This window comes from Triturus cristatus, chromosome 6 (assembly GCF_964204655.1).
Source record: "Triturus cristatus chromosome 6, aTriCri1.1, whole genome shotgun sequence".
NCBI classification, from domain to species: Eukaryota; Metazoa; Chordata; class Amphibia; order Caudata; family Salamandridae; genus Triturus; species Triturus cristatus.
The window spans coordinates 712,657,452-712,673,129 of record NC_140589.1 but is presented as its reverse complement, the minus strand read 5'-3'; the positions used below and the strand labels follow the sequence as shown (position 1 = coordinate 712,673,129).

Here is a 15,678-nt window from a genome sequence, read left to right as displayed (position 1 = left end):
TGGGAAGATCATCGTTCTATGAAATGGTGTAAAGAATACATAGATCTCACCCAATTTCAATAGGCGGTCTCTACATTGATGAATTGTACTAGTTTCTCAAAAGTTAGATACAGGGTTTTTTTTTTGCTTTCTCCATCACTCCTAAGTTATGGCTTTCAGGATTAATGAGATGTTCATGAAGTAGGGCAATCCCTTTCCAGGCTATGTGGTCAATCACAGCTGACCATCTCCATATGTTTGTATGTTGCCCCAAGTTAGATAACACTTGGCTAGACTATAAAAACTTAATATAGGACAAAGTAGACACAAACATGGAGTTAAAGGACACTATATTATTATCTGGGATGCATTTGTCCATTCAGGAAATTTCACCTTTGATTTTGATGGAGTAAGTGCTTGTGACTACAATGGTAAAATTTTAAATAGCCATACGCTGGAAATCAGATTATTTTTATCATTAATAATTATTTAAAATCATTGCTTATACAGATTATCTTTAGTGCTTTAAAAGCAGGCTCATAAGTGAGGATAACTAGTTAAATAATCTCTATGGTCTAACTTTGTGTATTGGTTAAAATTACACCTTGGATGAAAATACATGTTAAAACCGTGAAGGAAAATATTTTTCCAGTTAGCGTAACCACTAGAGCATACTTTAGTCTCACCTATTTCCTTGGCCATGTAACCGACCTAACAGCTGGACTTTTGTGAACCTATAGTTTAAAACTGTGTCAGATGGGGCTAAACAAGCAATAAATACAGCCCCGCTGGTACAAATGTTCTGCATCTTAAAGGCTTTTCCTAGAATGTCCCTCCAATTCTTCTGAAGTTGAGACGATGAGTTCTGCCCATCTAATCCACCCAATATTTTTTTAACTTTTTGGTCACATGGTTTTCAATCTTTTACTGTGGGGAGCCTCATAACCTGTGACTTGCCCACAGTAAACTCATGGTAAATGGACTGCATGTGTTTACCACCAGTGTCTGCCTTTTAAGATAAGGTTGCTGCACTTGGTTGGTTACACTTGTGAGGACTGCACTTGGGAGACTCCTGTTGTGTGCAGGCCAGTAACTGCACACAGGTAGCCTGGCGCAGAGGGAACTCTGCAGGATTGGATATTGACCTGGGGCAGACTCATAATTTTATAGTACACTCCTAGGGAAAGTCAGTGTGGTTTACTTTCTTCTGCAGTGACAACCATTGTACACTAAGGGGGAGGTCTGCCTTAGAATGCAGCTTTGCTTCCCTTTGGCCTACAGAGACCAGTGACACCTCGAATTGGGGCGTAACTTGTGTGGGAAAACTGTTGGAGTATCTCCTGATGCTCTACGGCTGCTGGGATGATTTTCTCCATTCCAAGAAGCCCTCAATGTCGTTGAAGCCACTCTACAAAATCTGGTGCTCTTGGAGTGCCCGAGCGTGCCAGTATTGTCAGTCTGACTTTACACACAGTCATCATTATGACTCTATTTCTAGGGACCGCAATGGGTAGGTCAATGGATTAGGCAGACCCAGTAAGATATAAACCATTAATCGCTGCCGGTCAGTATGAAACATAGCTTCTATATTACATAGTACTTCCTCCTGGTATGTAGCTATTTTCGGGCAATCCCACATGTGTGTTAGTGTCCCCACCTACCACAGTTCCTCCAACAAGTGGGAGGCGTGGCTGGGTACCATGTATGTGTACGTTACGGTGTATAGTACCAGTAATGAGTCATCTGCTGATGAGCTCCCTTTTCTGAGCCGCTAGTAGCTGAGCACCGTGTTTTAGTGTATATGTCCCTCCACTCCCTGTCTGTCAATTGTGGTTGTAGTTCTGTCTCCCATCTCTTTTACACTGGTGAGTGGTCAGTGATGATCTATTGATGAAGAAGTTTATAGATATCTGATAGTATGTGTTTTTGTCAACCCTTTTTGTGATTAGCCACTGTTCATAGGGTGTATGAGCCATACTTGTTGCTTTTTTCGTGGTCAGCTGCAGGACCCAATGTCGAATTTGGTAGCAGTGTAGTCATTCTGTCTCTGGGTGGTCATACTCATGTTCCTACTACTTAAAGAATGCTATACTCTCTGCATTGAAGAGGTTCCCCACCTCCTTACAATTGCCATATTGCCAGGCCTAGTATGTGACACTCTTTGCTGCTGGCGTAATGTCAGGAGTGGTCAGTATGCAGGTCAAGGGTGATAACATAGTTGTTAGTCCCCGAGCCGTAGCAAGTCTGTTCCATACTTCTAATGTCACTGTAACAACTGGGGAGGTATAGACGCTGGGTAGTCTGTGCTTTTTCGCCAGCCAGGGGACTTTCCAAATGTAAATGCTTGCTATCGTCTGATCCATAAAATACCAGTGTTTTTCAGAGGTGGAGCGATGTCATTCCACCATGTAACGGAATTGCGCCGCAGCGTAGTAGTGAGGGAGGTAGTGAACTCCCTGTCCCCCCTCCTCTATAGCCTGGTAAGTCCTACCTTTGCTTGTGCAGGGTTTCTTGCCCTTCCAAATGAAGTGGTCTATGCCTCTCTGCATTTTTTCTGATTCACCACTGATGGGGAGATCGGGACTGTTTCCATAACGTACAGTGTACTAGAAAGCAAGGTCATAATAATTGCCTCGATTCGGCCAACCAAGTCATTACCCCATTTCTCCAGCTGTAACTTGCGGCACGAACGGCTGCAAGTGATTTTGTGTAATTAAGAGTGACAGTCTTTTCAACAGTAGGGCAGATTTGATTCCTAAATATAGAATACAGTGTTGTGTCCAGAGCAGTGAGTACTTCTGTGCGAGAGCACCATTAAGGTCCAGGGTTGCGTTAATGGCCATAATTAGGCATTTAGAGGTGTTCATTTTAAATTGACAGGCTTTGCTAAACTCTGCCAGTTCAGAAGAAGGGCCAGGATAGAGGGTAGGGGATCCGTTAGCATCACCATGACATCATTGGCATAAAGGGCTATTTAATTTTCGTGCCCTCAAACTGCACCACCTTTATATTTTAATGGATCCGTATCCTTTCGGTGACCAGCTCCATATACAGTACCAACAGGAGGGGAGACAGGGAAGACCTGCCTCGTCACCCGTCTCACTACAAATGGCCTTGAAAGGAGGCAGTTGACCTTAACTCTCACTGTGGGCAGGCCGTGTAGCTGCTAAATATCCACTTCCTGAATGGACTTTATCAAATACCTTTTTTGGCTTCGATGGAGAGTAGGAACGTGGGGTGCCCTTCTCGCTTCGCTTTTTCCAGGAGTTATTTATTGTTGTTAATGTACCCCTGTTCAGGAATGAAACCCGTTTGGTATGAGCCTACCAGCCCCTGCATGAATGGAGCCAGCCTCTGGGCTAATATCCCACTAAAAAGCTTTTATTTCGACGTTCATTAGTGATATGGGCTGGTAGGAAGAGCAGTGTGCTGAGTCCTTCCCAGGCTTGGGTATAACAGGTACCACTGCTTCCTGTATAGATGGAGCCAGGGCTCCCGTCCTTTTCAAAGTCGTTATAAAGCCTTGTCAACAGAGGGGCCAGCAGGAAGCAGAACGTTCTAACGAAACCCGTTGTACGACCATCAGGGCCAGGGCCTTCCCCAAGCAGAGTCTAGCTATTACAGACATGAGTTCCACCACTGTAATATCTGTTTCTAGCAAACTCGCCTGTTCGGGCATTATGGTTGGTAACGAGTTGTCCGCTAGGTGTCGGTCAATGTCGGAAGAAGATTGGGGGGGGGTCGGCTGTGTAAAGCCTTGCATAAAAACTACAAAATGTGTTGGCTTTGCTAGTAGTATCCCTCACTGTCTCTCCCGCGTTTGTGTAGTTATAAGCTCTATGGTGCTATCCTGTCGTTTTGCTCTTAACTTGCAGGCTAGTAGACGGCCTGCGTTTATGCCTTCTGTACAGTAGCATTGTTTTAGCCTCCGTTCTTCCTTACCAGACTCTAGTGCCATGAGTCATTGTCCTGAAAATTTGAGTTTACGCCATATGCGTTTGAACGCTGTTTGTTTATGTGTCTCTCCAGGTCTGCAACCTTCGCTCTAGCTTAGTCTCTTATCATATCGCTCTCTATTAAATTGTGCTGCTTGTGAGATAATTTCTCCTTGAATAACTGCTTTCATTGTGTCCCACAGTATCGGGATGGTCATGTAAGGAATATTATTAACGTTTAGAAAGTCTTCAGTGCTCTGTTTGATAGTGTCTATCACTTGCCCGTGTTTCAGTAGATTGTCATTAAGTCTCCATGTTTGTGCAGGTGTGTTCATGGGTGCCGCCCGTCATTCAATTGTGATAGGCAAGTGATCAGAAAGGCCGGATGTCGCATTTTTGGCTCTTATGGTTTGTGATGGATGTGTGTGGTCCCCAGGAAGTAATCCAGCCCAGCATAAGTCTGACGGGAGGCTGAGACAAAAGTGTAGTTCCGTTGGGTGCAGTTCACACCATTTGTCAACAAGCCCCAGGTCCCGCAGCCAGTGAAGGCTCGTACTCGAGAGTGTCCCGGTTTGCCCCACCTTTTTGGCGATCTGCCCAGATATGAGTCCATACCTATGTTGATACTATGTTAATATCCCCTCCAATCTGTATGTTTTATCTGGGCATGCTAGACCTGAGTGAGAGCAGATTTGAGGAATGTTTCCTGATTTTTGTGTGGGGCATATATTGAGCCTAATGTGAGAGTAGTGGGTCCAAGCAATATGCGTATCACCAGGAGTTTATGCGCATCGCTAGGAGTTGTCCGGGTATGTCTATCAATGTTTCTATCTTTTTCCCTTGAAACATTTTAGCAAACAAAATCACCACTCTTCCTGACTTTTTGGGTCCAGAGATAAATACTAGTAAACCAGCGGGAATTGAGCTTTGACCAATCCTGTTTAATAAGATGTGTTTCCTGCAGTAGATAGACATCGTAGTCCATCTCTCGCAGGAAAGAAAGTAAGGCTAAGCGCTTAACCAGGGCATTTAGCCCTCTCACATTAAAGCTTATAACTTTACCACTATAATCCTGAAGAGACAAAGCCTCATCCCCTGAGGCTCTCAGAGTGTAATGTATGCCCAGGCATGTGTATGTATGGTAGGCGTGTAAGAGTATATTAGGTGATATTCGTGGATCAAACGTCTCTCCCCTTGTAACCACATAACAACAGTGAATAAAGTTCACTCCCCTGTGGAGCACCCAGTTCTCCGATCGAACCCCCTAATGGGGCTCAGGGAGTCTGGGTCCAAGTCCATTCTTTGACACTCACCCCGGTGCCCCCTCACTTCTCCCTGCCACCCATATCTGTGAGCTTACCATAATCCATGTCACCCCCACCTCAGGTCAATGTGCATCTGTAAATCTTTGGATATGAGCCAATTTAATTTTGGAGAATGTTCACACCCCAAGTGGTCTTCTGAATACAAAAATTAGACTTTTTTCTGGATGCTCGATATAAACAATATTCTGACTAGTATTCCTAGAAGAATCTGAACTTGTGTTTGAATCTTTGCGATCACAAATTCATAGACAAACAACAGATTGTAATTCTATTTTTGTGGAACCTTCCAGCTTTCCTTCAGAAGACTAGATAAATAATATCCTAATTGGGCACTTGGTGCTGGCATAGTACCATTGGTTGATGTGTATGAATTAAGTCCTGGACAATTGTGTTATTAATGTACAATACCTGGCATCTGGATAAGTCAGGAGGCAATTGCAATAAGTAAAATAATTCAAGTTGATTTTGTCACCTATACCCCCATTTATTAATAAGATTTTTGCCACTCAGTGCCTAAGTTGAGTAGTGGGCCTGACCACCAACTGAAGGGATCTTATTCTGTAAGAATGATGGGGCATCCAGGGTTCCTGTATTTGGCTACACTTTTCTACACTTACTCAAGTATTGGAACTTTCATAGATTTACATGTTTGAATCATTCCACGTCGTCAAAATGGGAGTCCTTGGTACATTATGATAGCATTGCAAAGTTAAACATAAACAAGAAAGCCTGTGGATCCCTTAGACAACATATCATAGTCCTCATTACAGGAGAGACCAAATATAGGTTTTAACCAATCAGGTTGCCCAGCCCTCCAGAACCCTCCTGTGAGAAGCTCCAGCCCTTCAGATTTCTACTGCACATTGTTCTAGAAATCTCTGAAAGATTCCAATGATGGAGAACTACAGTTACAGGTAAGTAACTTATTTTCATTTCTGGTATTAAACTCATTGTAAGCTGAAGATATGGTACTTTGCTTACATTGTGCCCCTGGAATATCAAGATGGGACTCTTGATGGCATGAATTCTCATGACCAGAATATCAAGGTTGAAATATCGAAAGGTAAGTATGTCAAGAATTTCTTTACCTAACTTAACTGACCCACCTTAAAGACACATATATCTTCAAGGTACGTAGATGTGGAGTTAGGAATAGTAAATCTATACATCTGATAGAGACTTCTGGCCGCAGATTCCTTACCTTTTGAATTTCCCCTGGTGTCAGACTGGATCCGGAAAATAATTTGTGAGAAGTACCACTGCATGCTGGTAGGTGGCTGCATGCTGGTAGGTGGCATCGATCTGCTCCAGTCCAGTCATCAGCATCGTCCGTTGGGGAAGTTCAAAAGGTAAGGAATCTGAAGCTTTAAATAGCCTCTGCCAGATAAGGCGTTACTGACGATAAGTATCTTGTTTTTCCTCTATAAGAAGACTGATGCTATTTGCACAGGCATTGCTAAGCCGCTGGTGGTACACTAACTTTTTAAGCGAGGGAAAGCAGAGTGCATATGTGGAAGGACTGGAGAAAATTAAATGTATGTTAGAGTGTCAGGCTGGTATCATTGCTGTTGTGTCGCATGTAGTGTCTAATGTGTACTATCTAGTATGGCAGCCACAAAAGATATTTTAGTCTGCATTTTGCTTTGAATGTGATAAGATTTATAGACCAGTAAATCACAAACGACTCCAAGCTCTGGGAGCAATATTGATTGGCAAGCTTATTTTTATTCTTACCTTCATTTGGTTATCTCGTGAACTAGAGTTTGTGCCTAATTGGGTAATGGTTTAGCCACATGTTCATTGTATTACTTCATGCTTATATTCTCTCTGTCAGAAGGCAATCAGGATGATCTATGTCATCTCTGCTCCGGTCTCCATCAAGCCCTGGAAGAAGGACATCTTCTTGGAAAAAGGTGCAAGAGGAGAGCTGTTATTCTGAAGACATTGTTCAAGCTAGTGGAACTCGGTTCAGACTTACTAGGCCTGAGACTGGCTAAACTAATATTGGCTGTGAGTTATGTATTTCTCTTGAATGTCTGAAATGCAACAGAATAGGATTGATTTATACGCTACATCATATAAAGTTAAATGAGATAGTCTTTGTTTCTTTTCTCTTGCTAGTTTGTATTGTACTTATATGCCTAGTATTCAGGCCAAATACCTTGATGGGGCAGGTAGTAAGTGTAGCATGAGTTTGTTTATACTGCCTCAATCTCATATTGTACTAATTTCATTTATGTCAACACAGTATACCACACATCTGTCTGATCAAATTGAAACCCCTTTGGCTCCAGATACCTGCACTCACTTGGTTCTCCATATTTTGAGTGGATTTCACTTTAATGCTTAGAACGCATCCCAGTAACCTACGCAGTCTCTCAAAGATTATTGAATTTTGAACTGTCTTGCTCTCTGCACCTCCTTTTACACCTCTCTCCCTCTCTTGATCCGACTACTCTCATATGCCATCTATTCTCTCGCACCATTCACTTTCCAAACCCAGATATTCACTCTCTCCCCCAGTCCACACACACTCATCCACATGCTCTTGTCCCCAATCCATACTCTTTGCACCCACATACAAACCTTTTATACTGTATTCACACTTAAGAAAACATGAATGTGTGTATTTATAGATCACTAACTTGACCCAGAGGGCAGCTCGGTTTAGAGTTACACTGATCCTTTCCATCATCAGTTCAAATAAATCATTAAACATGGTGGATATGGCCCAAATGTAAAACTGTAGAGACACAAAGAGGCATTTTAATAGGGTATTAGCTCAAAACCTTTTACTTCCCAATCTATTACTTTAAAATGTTATTGGTGCTCAAAAAAATGCACATTTGCAAACTTCAACATAAAAATCTAAAAATTGAAAAAAGATGTTGAAATAAATCAAAAATTAGAAAAAAAGCACAGAAAAAGAAGATGGTAGGATGAGGGAAAATGAGGTACAGCCCTTAAAACAAAAGAAATAAACAGCCAAAAAATAAGTAGGGTCCAGGGTGAAAAATAAATGTGAAGGAAAACCAAATAAGAAAGTATGGGGTTTCTCCCCAAAAAAAAAAAGAGGAAAGGAAAAAAGATAGCAAAAAATGGGACAAGAAGGTGGAAAGTAAGGGTCTAATTTATACTTAGGCATACGGGATACTCCATCACAAACGAGACTGAGCGTCCTGTCTGTCAAACCTTAAATCAGGCCCTGTATGTTAAAAAAGGGGAAAAAAGTAACACAAAAAGGGAAGTAAAAAACTGGAGTAGTGCAATTAAGAATACACTCAGAAAGATCAGTCCCTGGGTTAGAGAGAGATAGTGAAGAGGGGGGTCTCTTGATACTTTTCCTGAAGTGCGGGAGGAACGGAGTTAATTCAAGATGTCAAAGGATGTTGTTCAAATGTTTTGGATCATATGAAGACAAAGCCTATTTCTGTATGAAGCTTTTGCAAGTCTTAAGAATTTCAAGCGTGACTAATAAAGAAATGCTTGGTGTTTGAGCACTGTCAGAGATGTAACAGTTGGTGTTTGGATTCTTTGAGTGAAGGGCTTTATAAATGACACAGAAGACATTGAGGTGTATTTGTAGCAGAAGACTGAGGTTTGTTTGCCTTATCATTTGGGAAATATTCAAGAAGTACCTCTAATTGGTGATCAGCCATCCTTCTGTATTAAATACAGTTTTTATTGAAATTAGGGTTTTGTCTCAGTGGCCACTTAGCTCTAGATCAGTAATAATTGGGAATAGTTAAGAATTGTAACCTGTGTTTAGTGGGGTTTATTTGCATGCCTAGGTCTGTTATCATCATGGAGTTCCAAAAGATGGGTTTTAATTTACGCATGACCTCGATTTGTTGAGGTGGTGGGTTAAGCAACAGTGCTTTGAATTTCTCAATGTTGATGTTAAAAGTTGATATGGTGTGGTAGGCTTCTAGATCCTCCAAAAGAGTGGGCGTGGGCATCAATGGATCTGACAAGGATACTGTGATATCATCCACAAACATAAGTTTAAATGTGTCAGCCCCTTGCCAAATCTCTTATATCATTCCTACTTATAATTGAATTTGCCAATGCCCTCCTGGCTGATTGCGAACAGGAGCTGTGAGAGAGGGCATCACTAGCAGATACCGTCTTCAGTAGCGATGGTTGATAATGTAATGCCATTGACACTAATGTAGGTTGTTGGTGTGTGATAGCTCACCATAAACCACTTCATGAAATACTGTTAAATCAAGTGTGTAGAATACCCATTCCATGTATGTCCAGGCAACTCTGTTGCATTGTCTGCATTCAACACAAGCAGTAGGACACTGTGACATTTACTTTGGGTGCGCTCTAGGATACGCAGGATTTTCTTGGTGGTGTTGCTGTATTGACAGCCTGGGACAAAGCTTTCTAGGCCCGGGTCTAGAATCTCTGGCAGGAGGAACCCTAACGGTGCTGCAAGATACTCATGAAGAGCTTTTTGTCTATATTAAGAAGAGAGGTAGGTCTGTATGAGGTGTGCATAGATGCTTCCTTACCCTGTTTAGGGATCATAACCACAGCAGCGCCTTACCTAGTGTCAGTTATTTCTCAAGATTCCCCAAAGCCATTGTAAAGTTTTGTTAGTATTAGGGCCAATGCATTATAGTGGAGTCCCCAGTTTAGGTTATGGATAGTATTTATAACTTCCTCTTTTATAATAGGGTTATCTAGAGCTCAGCCCATTCAGGTACAATCTTGTGATACAAGCAGGTCTGTACTACACGAGATGAAACCGATACTTCTCTGTAGAGGTCCTGCCAGAATTTGCTGAGTATTTCAGGGATTGCTTTGTCATCAGTGACCATCTCTTGCACCCTGTGTTTGTAAATGTAAACTGAAAATGAAAAATTGTAGAGGAAACAATTTCTCTCTCATTCTGGGCCAGCCTTTTTTGAGTAGATGGGTCGGTCTCCTCAGAACCACGATATTTCTCTTGTGGTCTTTCAGGGGATTGAGGACCAGTAGTGGCACTTTGTTGCCATTCGTTATGCTAGTGTTTTTTAGGCCTCTTAAATTTAGACTATGTTAGAGTGTTATTGCTTGTCTGTGATATGCCTCTTTCATTTGAATATCCATCTCTTCTTGCAGTTTTAGTCTCTTCTCCTTGCATTTCCCCTGCTTCACCCCTATGAGACGCCATGACTCCTCTTTGCTGTCTTCTTCATTTCTACAGACAGCAGAAGTTGTGAATGCACCTCACAGGGTCCCTCCAGGCGTGTCTAGATATTCTTGTCATTCTGGCAGCAGAATTTGAGCCGGACGGATGCAATCCAAGACCATTAAATTGGGGAACTGCTTAGGAGTGTTATTGCTTGTGTGTGATATGCCTCTTTCATTTGAATATCCATCTCTTCTTGGAGTTTTCGTCTCTTCTCCTTGCATTTCCCCTGCTTCACCCCTATGAGACGCCATGACTCCTCGTTGCTGTCTTCTTCATTTCTACAGACAGCAGAAGTTGTGAATGCACCTCGCAGGGTCCCTCCAGGCGTGTCTAGATATTCTTGTCATTCTGGCAGCAGAATTTGAGCCGGACGGATGCAATCCAAGACAATTAAATCGGGGAACTGCTTAGGATCAATTGACAAACAGTTCGCCACCGAGTATGCGCACGGATGGCCGTACTGCCCCCCTTTTTCATACACAGCTCTGGTGAGCCCAATTTCTATAAGACTGCCCAGCCCACAGATACACCCTGGATGCAAAATTAGGTGCTCCCTATCCTCACAGTCCTGAAGAAGACCCCACCCTAAGGCTGGATTCTCCTAGCTAACTTCATAGGGGTCGAAACGTTGACTACAACTAGCTCACAAGCCTTGACAACTGTAATTCAATAACAGTGTTCATGGAATGCTATGTGATGTATTGGAACAACTGACTTTTGTTTGGCCGGATCAGTATCTTTATGAAAATGTGATGGATATATGTCACACTAGCTTTTCCTTGTCCACCCTCCTCACGATTTCACTTTGACCAACAACACTCCATCCCCTTTTTCCCGCACCTGAGCACCTTTCTCGTAAATATTAGAACAATTTGGTGATGAAAAAGCAACTGTGTTGCCACGTCTGAATTGCATATTCATATTTGTAATAAATTGCATTTCTTGCAAATCTTCAACGTGGTAATGTGAATGCTGCTTTAATTTTAATTTTGCTTAAATTGTTGTTGCTACTGTGAAAATTTCTTTATTGTACCATAGATATTCTTGTCAGGCTTCAATTCTTTAAAGTATCTTTGGGGGCCTGGGGGATTAATACTCAAATTATCCCCCTTCCCTGCTGCCAACTAGCAGATCATTTGAGAGCCCATCCTGCTGTGGCACTTAAGTGTACCCTGACTGTCGTCTCAGGGTATAATTGTTGGGTCAATTGGGACCATTCCCACAAAGATGAGGTTTCCTCCTTCTGGGCTACTATGCCATTTGGAAATCAATGTGAGCCTCCTCTCTTTGTATCAGGTGTCCTGTAATGCGGCCTCAGAGTCTGGGAACGTCTCTCACCTGGGACCCTCGATTCCTCATAGCTATTGATACCCTCTGCCCCATCAGACCTGATACAACAGTGCTGGGTGACACAGAGGTCCTTCTCACTTTTGACCTATCAGGTTATGGTTTGTGGATTTCACCTCCTTGCCTTTGACTCCTTGCATCTGTGGCCTCTCTAATCCCCGATTCAGATGGGACTGCAGCAACCGTCATTGGCTCTCTGTTCCACCCTCTGCGGGCCTACAGCTCTTCAAAAATCAGCCACTTGTCCAAGTCTGTTGGACATGCCACTACTTGATCCAGAGCTGGGCCAACCTCTTGCCAAGCATTATCCAATAGGTCTTTTCTTTGTCGACTGAGAGGTGAAGGGAGTGCATTAGCCAAACACATCTAATTAACATTGTAACCCATTGCGCTACACAATACGGACCATAAATCAGTAAATAAAGTCAAGAGGTTTTATTACAGGTTAGTAGTTAGGGTAATGTACATGAATCTCAATACCATGCTGTAAAGGTACAGAATAACAACCGGATAGCCAAACCTCCTAAAGAAGTTTAGGCGCATCAGCATGAGTCAAACAAGATTTTCAGTTACAGCAATTAAAAAAGATTAACAGTCGAATCTGATGCTCAGAGAAGAGTCTCAGATCCTCTATCTCAACCACAAATAATGTCTAAAAGTATTTCATTTAGAGCCTAAAACCATCAAAAGTGACTAAATCTAGTCTCAAAACAATTGGGGAAATGCAGAAAGAGGGAACATTTCAGGAAGGTGTCAGCACTGCAGAAGCTGGGTCAAGAGCCTTCTAGGATAGGGAAATAAGGGCCAGATGTACGACCTGCCAAATAGCGCCTCGCAAATTGAGTCCCATTTGCGACTCGCAATTTGCGAGGTGCTATCTGGCATATACAACACTGTGTCTAACACTGTTTGCAATTCCCAATGGAGTTTCAAATTGCGAGGCTCATAAATATTAATGAGCCTCTCGCATTTTGCGAGCCCATTGGGAATGACAGGCCCTTCCATGGATGGTGGCCTGCTGGGCTCAGAACACTATGTCTGGGACTGTTTTTAAATAAAGCAGCTTTTTTTTTTTTAATGCATCCTGTTTTTCTTAAAGGAAAACGGGATGCATTTAAAAAAGACAAAATGAAACGTTTTTGTTTCATTTTTTCAAGGCAGGGAGTGGTCCCTGGGACCACTGCCTGCCCTTAAAAAATAATATTGCATGCATTTACAAAGGGAAAGGGTCCTCAGGGGACCCTTCCCATCTACTAATGCATTACCAACTACTTGAAGTAGGTGGTAATTTGCGAGTGTTTTGCGACCGCAATTGCGGTTTTAAAACATTAATGCATAGCTTTGCGGTCGCTATTAGGGAGGCAACGCCCCTTCCTAATAGAGAGTTGCAAAACAGTATTTTGCGAGTCGCAATTTATTTGCGACTCGCAAAATACTCTTTGTACATGGGCCCATGCTTTTTAGCATGCGCAAACGGGTCTAAGACTAGTTTGTGCATGCTAAAAACTTCGTACATCTGTCCCTAAGTGTTGGCCTAAGTCACACTTAGCATAGAATCGAAGGGGAAAACATAGAGGTCTGTACCTATCAAATTCCAAAGGAAAACTCGCCAACCTCAACAAGTGAGAACACCATTTAATATCCCACAAATCTTCTGGGTAACACCCCTTGATCACACCATCAGGGGCTCCATTGTCCTTTCAATTTTCACGTTGTGAGCTGCCACATTAGCAGATTCTCCCAGACCAGACCTGTGAATGATATTGACCTTGAGTATGCCTGCATTTCTTCGATACATTACTAGGAACTGTCAGTTAACACTCTGGCTCTCCATGTTCTTTGTAAAGGTTCTCTTCTCAGACTCTCTATAATCAATACAGTGTTACATCTATTCTCATACTAACAAACTATGTGAGCGTACCTGTAAGGAAAAAAGGTATACAAGCAGAAATGGAAAAGCAATGTTTTACGCAGAAAGCAATGCAGTCCTACTCAGGTCAATTAGTGACCATATGATTCAATGGTGCATATTTAATAGGTGCTCATATGTACATGTACGGCTACAAATAAGTCAGTATATCAATTCAGCATTAGGTTCAGGTAGCTCTACAAGTGAATGCAATTTAACTTGAAATACATGAATATAACTGCAAGTGAGAACTACATTATAAATGCAAATGTGAAAACATTAGTGCGCTCGTTTATTTAAATCTTTCTCGTGTCTAAAGTAAATACATTCTAATAGTGGGCAGATGATTTTAGCCAATCTCTAATAATAAAGGTAAGGCACACAGTGTGTATGAATTTTTTGTTCTACAGTTAATGCACTTCAGTACTGAATTTAAGTGCAGCACCTTACATTAATAATGTTAGCATACACAAAGTATGTAATGCTTAGTGTACGTATATATTGCATATTTATGACGTGTAAGGGTGAAGCCAAAGTTTCACTGCTGCACTGACTAGAACTTCAGCTTTAGCTCTACCTGCCTTTTAGTCCGTCTCTGCAACACTACCTTAAATTTAATTTTATTATATTTGTCTAGAGTTTTGTTCTGCTCAATTGACATTTTCAGCGCATTATCAGAAGTATGCATGTCACTTTCACATCCATTGACTTTTTAAAATGTAAATATGCAGTTGCAGAAATGACGCTGACTATAGCAAATCCCATGTTTTTCACACAAGTGCCACTATCTCAACACTTCCTGACATGCCACTATAGCTCTGCTAAGTGTATTTCATCAGTTGACATTTCCTCATACTTCAGCTGATTCAAGCTTTAACTCACAGCTTGCACCCCCCATGTTTGATATTTATATAAAATAGGCTGCCACATGCATGGTATTCTTTGGTTTTGAAAATTATTAAAATGTTATTTTATATGGAGTCTTTAAATTATTCCCTCCCTCAGCTGTTTACTTCAAAGCTAAATAAATTTCACACATCACACTCTAGAAGAGGCTATTTTTATAATTATTTCTGTCAAGTCATTATATAAACATGCATATAAACAGTCCAAAATTTGTAAAATGCCACAAAATCAATAGCTCTTGTTTAGAACAAATGGGGTAATAAAAGCTGAGCCTGCCAACGATGGGATGTGCTCCTCATTGATATCTAGATTAAAATAATTTGGAAGCATTAGCTCCAGAAAAATCTGAATCTCTATTGGGGAGGAGCTGGTGGAAATTTAATAGCCTGATCTCGAGTTTGGCGGATGGGCACCTTTGTCACAAACGTTACAGATAACCCATCCACTTTATTACATCTGTCCCCCAAACGTTAAATCAGGCCCTAATTTGGTTGGTGAGATGGAAATGTGATAGATGACAAAAATAGAGTTCTTACTGTTGTGTACAATGTTAATCCACTGATGCACATAAAAGCGTTTGTTTTAAGAATATTTAGGAAGATACCATGTAAATTAATCAATCAATCAGTCAATCAAGTCACTTCTAATGCACACAATTGCCTGCAGAGGCATCCTGGTGCTGAGTTTAACAGACCCATTTTCCCACTAGACATCAGATTACACAGTAAACAGATGGATTTTGAGCAGCTTTGTGAATTGACTGAGATCCGCAGTCCTCCACAGAGATATTTGGCAGGGTATTCTAGAGGCGAGATGCCGGTGCCGAAAACACCTTGTGCCAGCCCGAGAGAGTCTAAAGTTGGGCTGCAGCAAAAGATTAGCCTCAGTGGAACACAAATAGCAGCCGGGGATACCAAATAAACTTGTCCCACAGGTACACCAACCCAACCTTATAAGAAGCTTTATGAACAAAACACAAAAATTTAAAGAGAACCCTTTTAGGCACAGGAAGCCAATGTAATTTTTTTTTAGCTCTGAGGTGACCGATGAAGCTTTTGGAAGTGAGAGGGCCAGGCGTGCCGCAGCACTTTG

The 15,678-nt window shown here is 41.8% G+C and overlaps 1 protein-coding gene across 2 annotated transcripts in view; it reads left to right on the top strand.

Annotated features, from left to right (window-relative positions):
- The window catches only part of ARMC2 (armadillo repeat containing 2), a 486,620-nt gene that overhangs the window by 198,750 nt on the left and 272,192 nt on the right, over positions 1–15,678 (top strand). For both annotated transcript variants that reach the window (XM_085611202.1, XM_085611201.1), the window contains exon 8: positions 7,074–7,249. In XM_085611202.1, the coding sequence (XP_085467328.1) occupies positions 7,074–7,249 (176 nt within the window). The remainder of the gene's footprint in view (positions 1–7,073; positions 7,250–15,678) is intronic.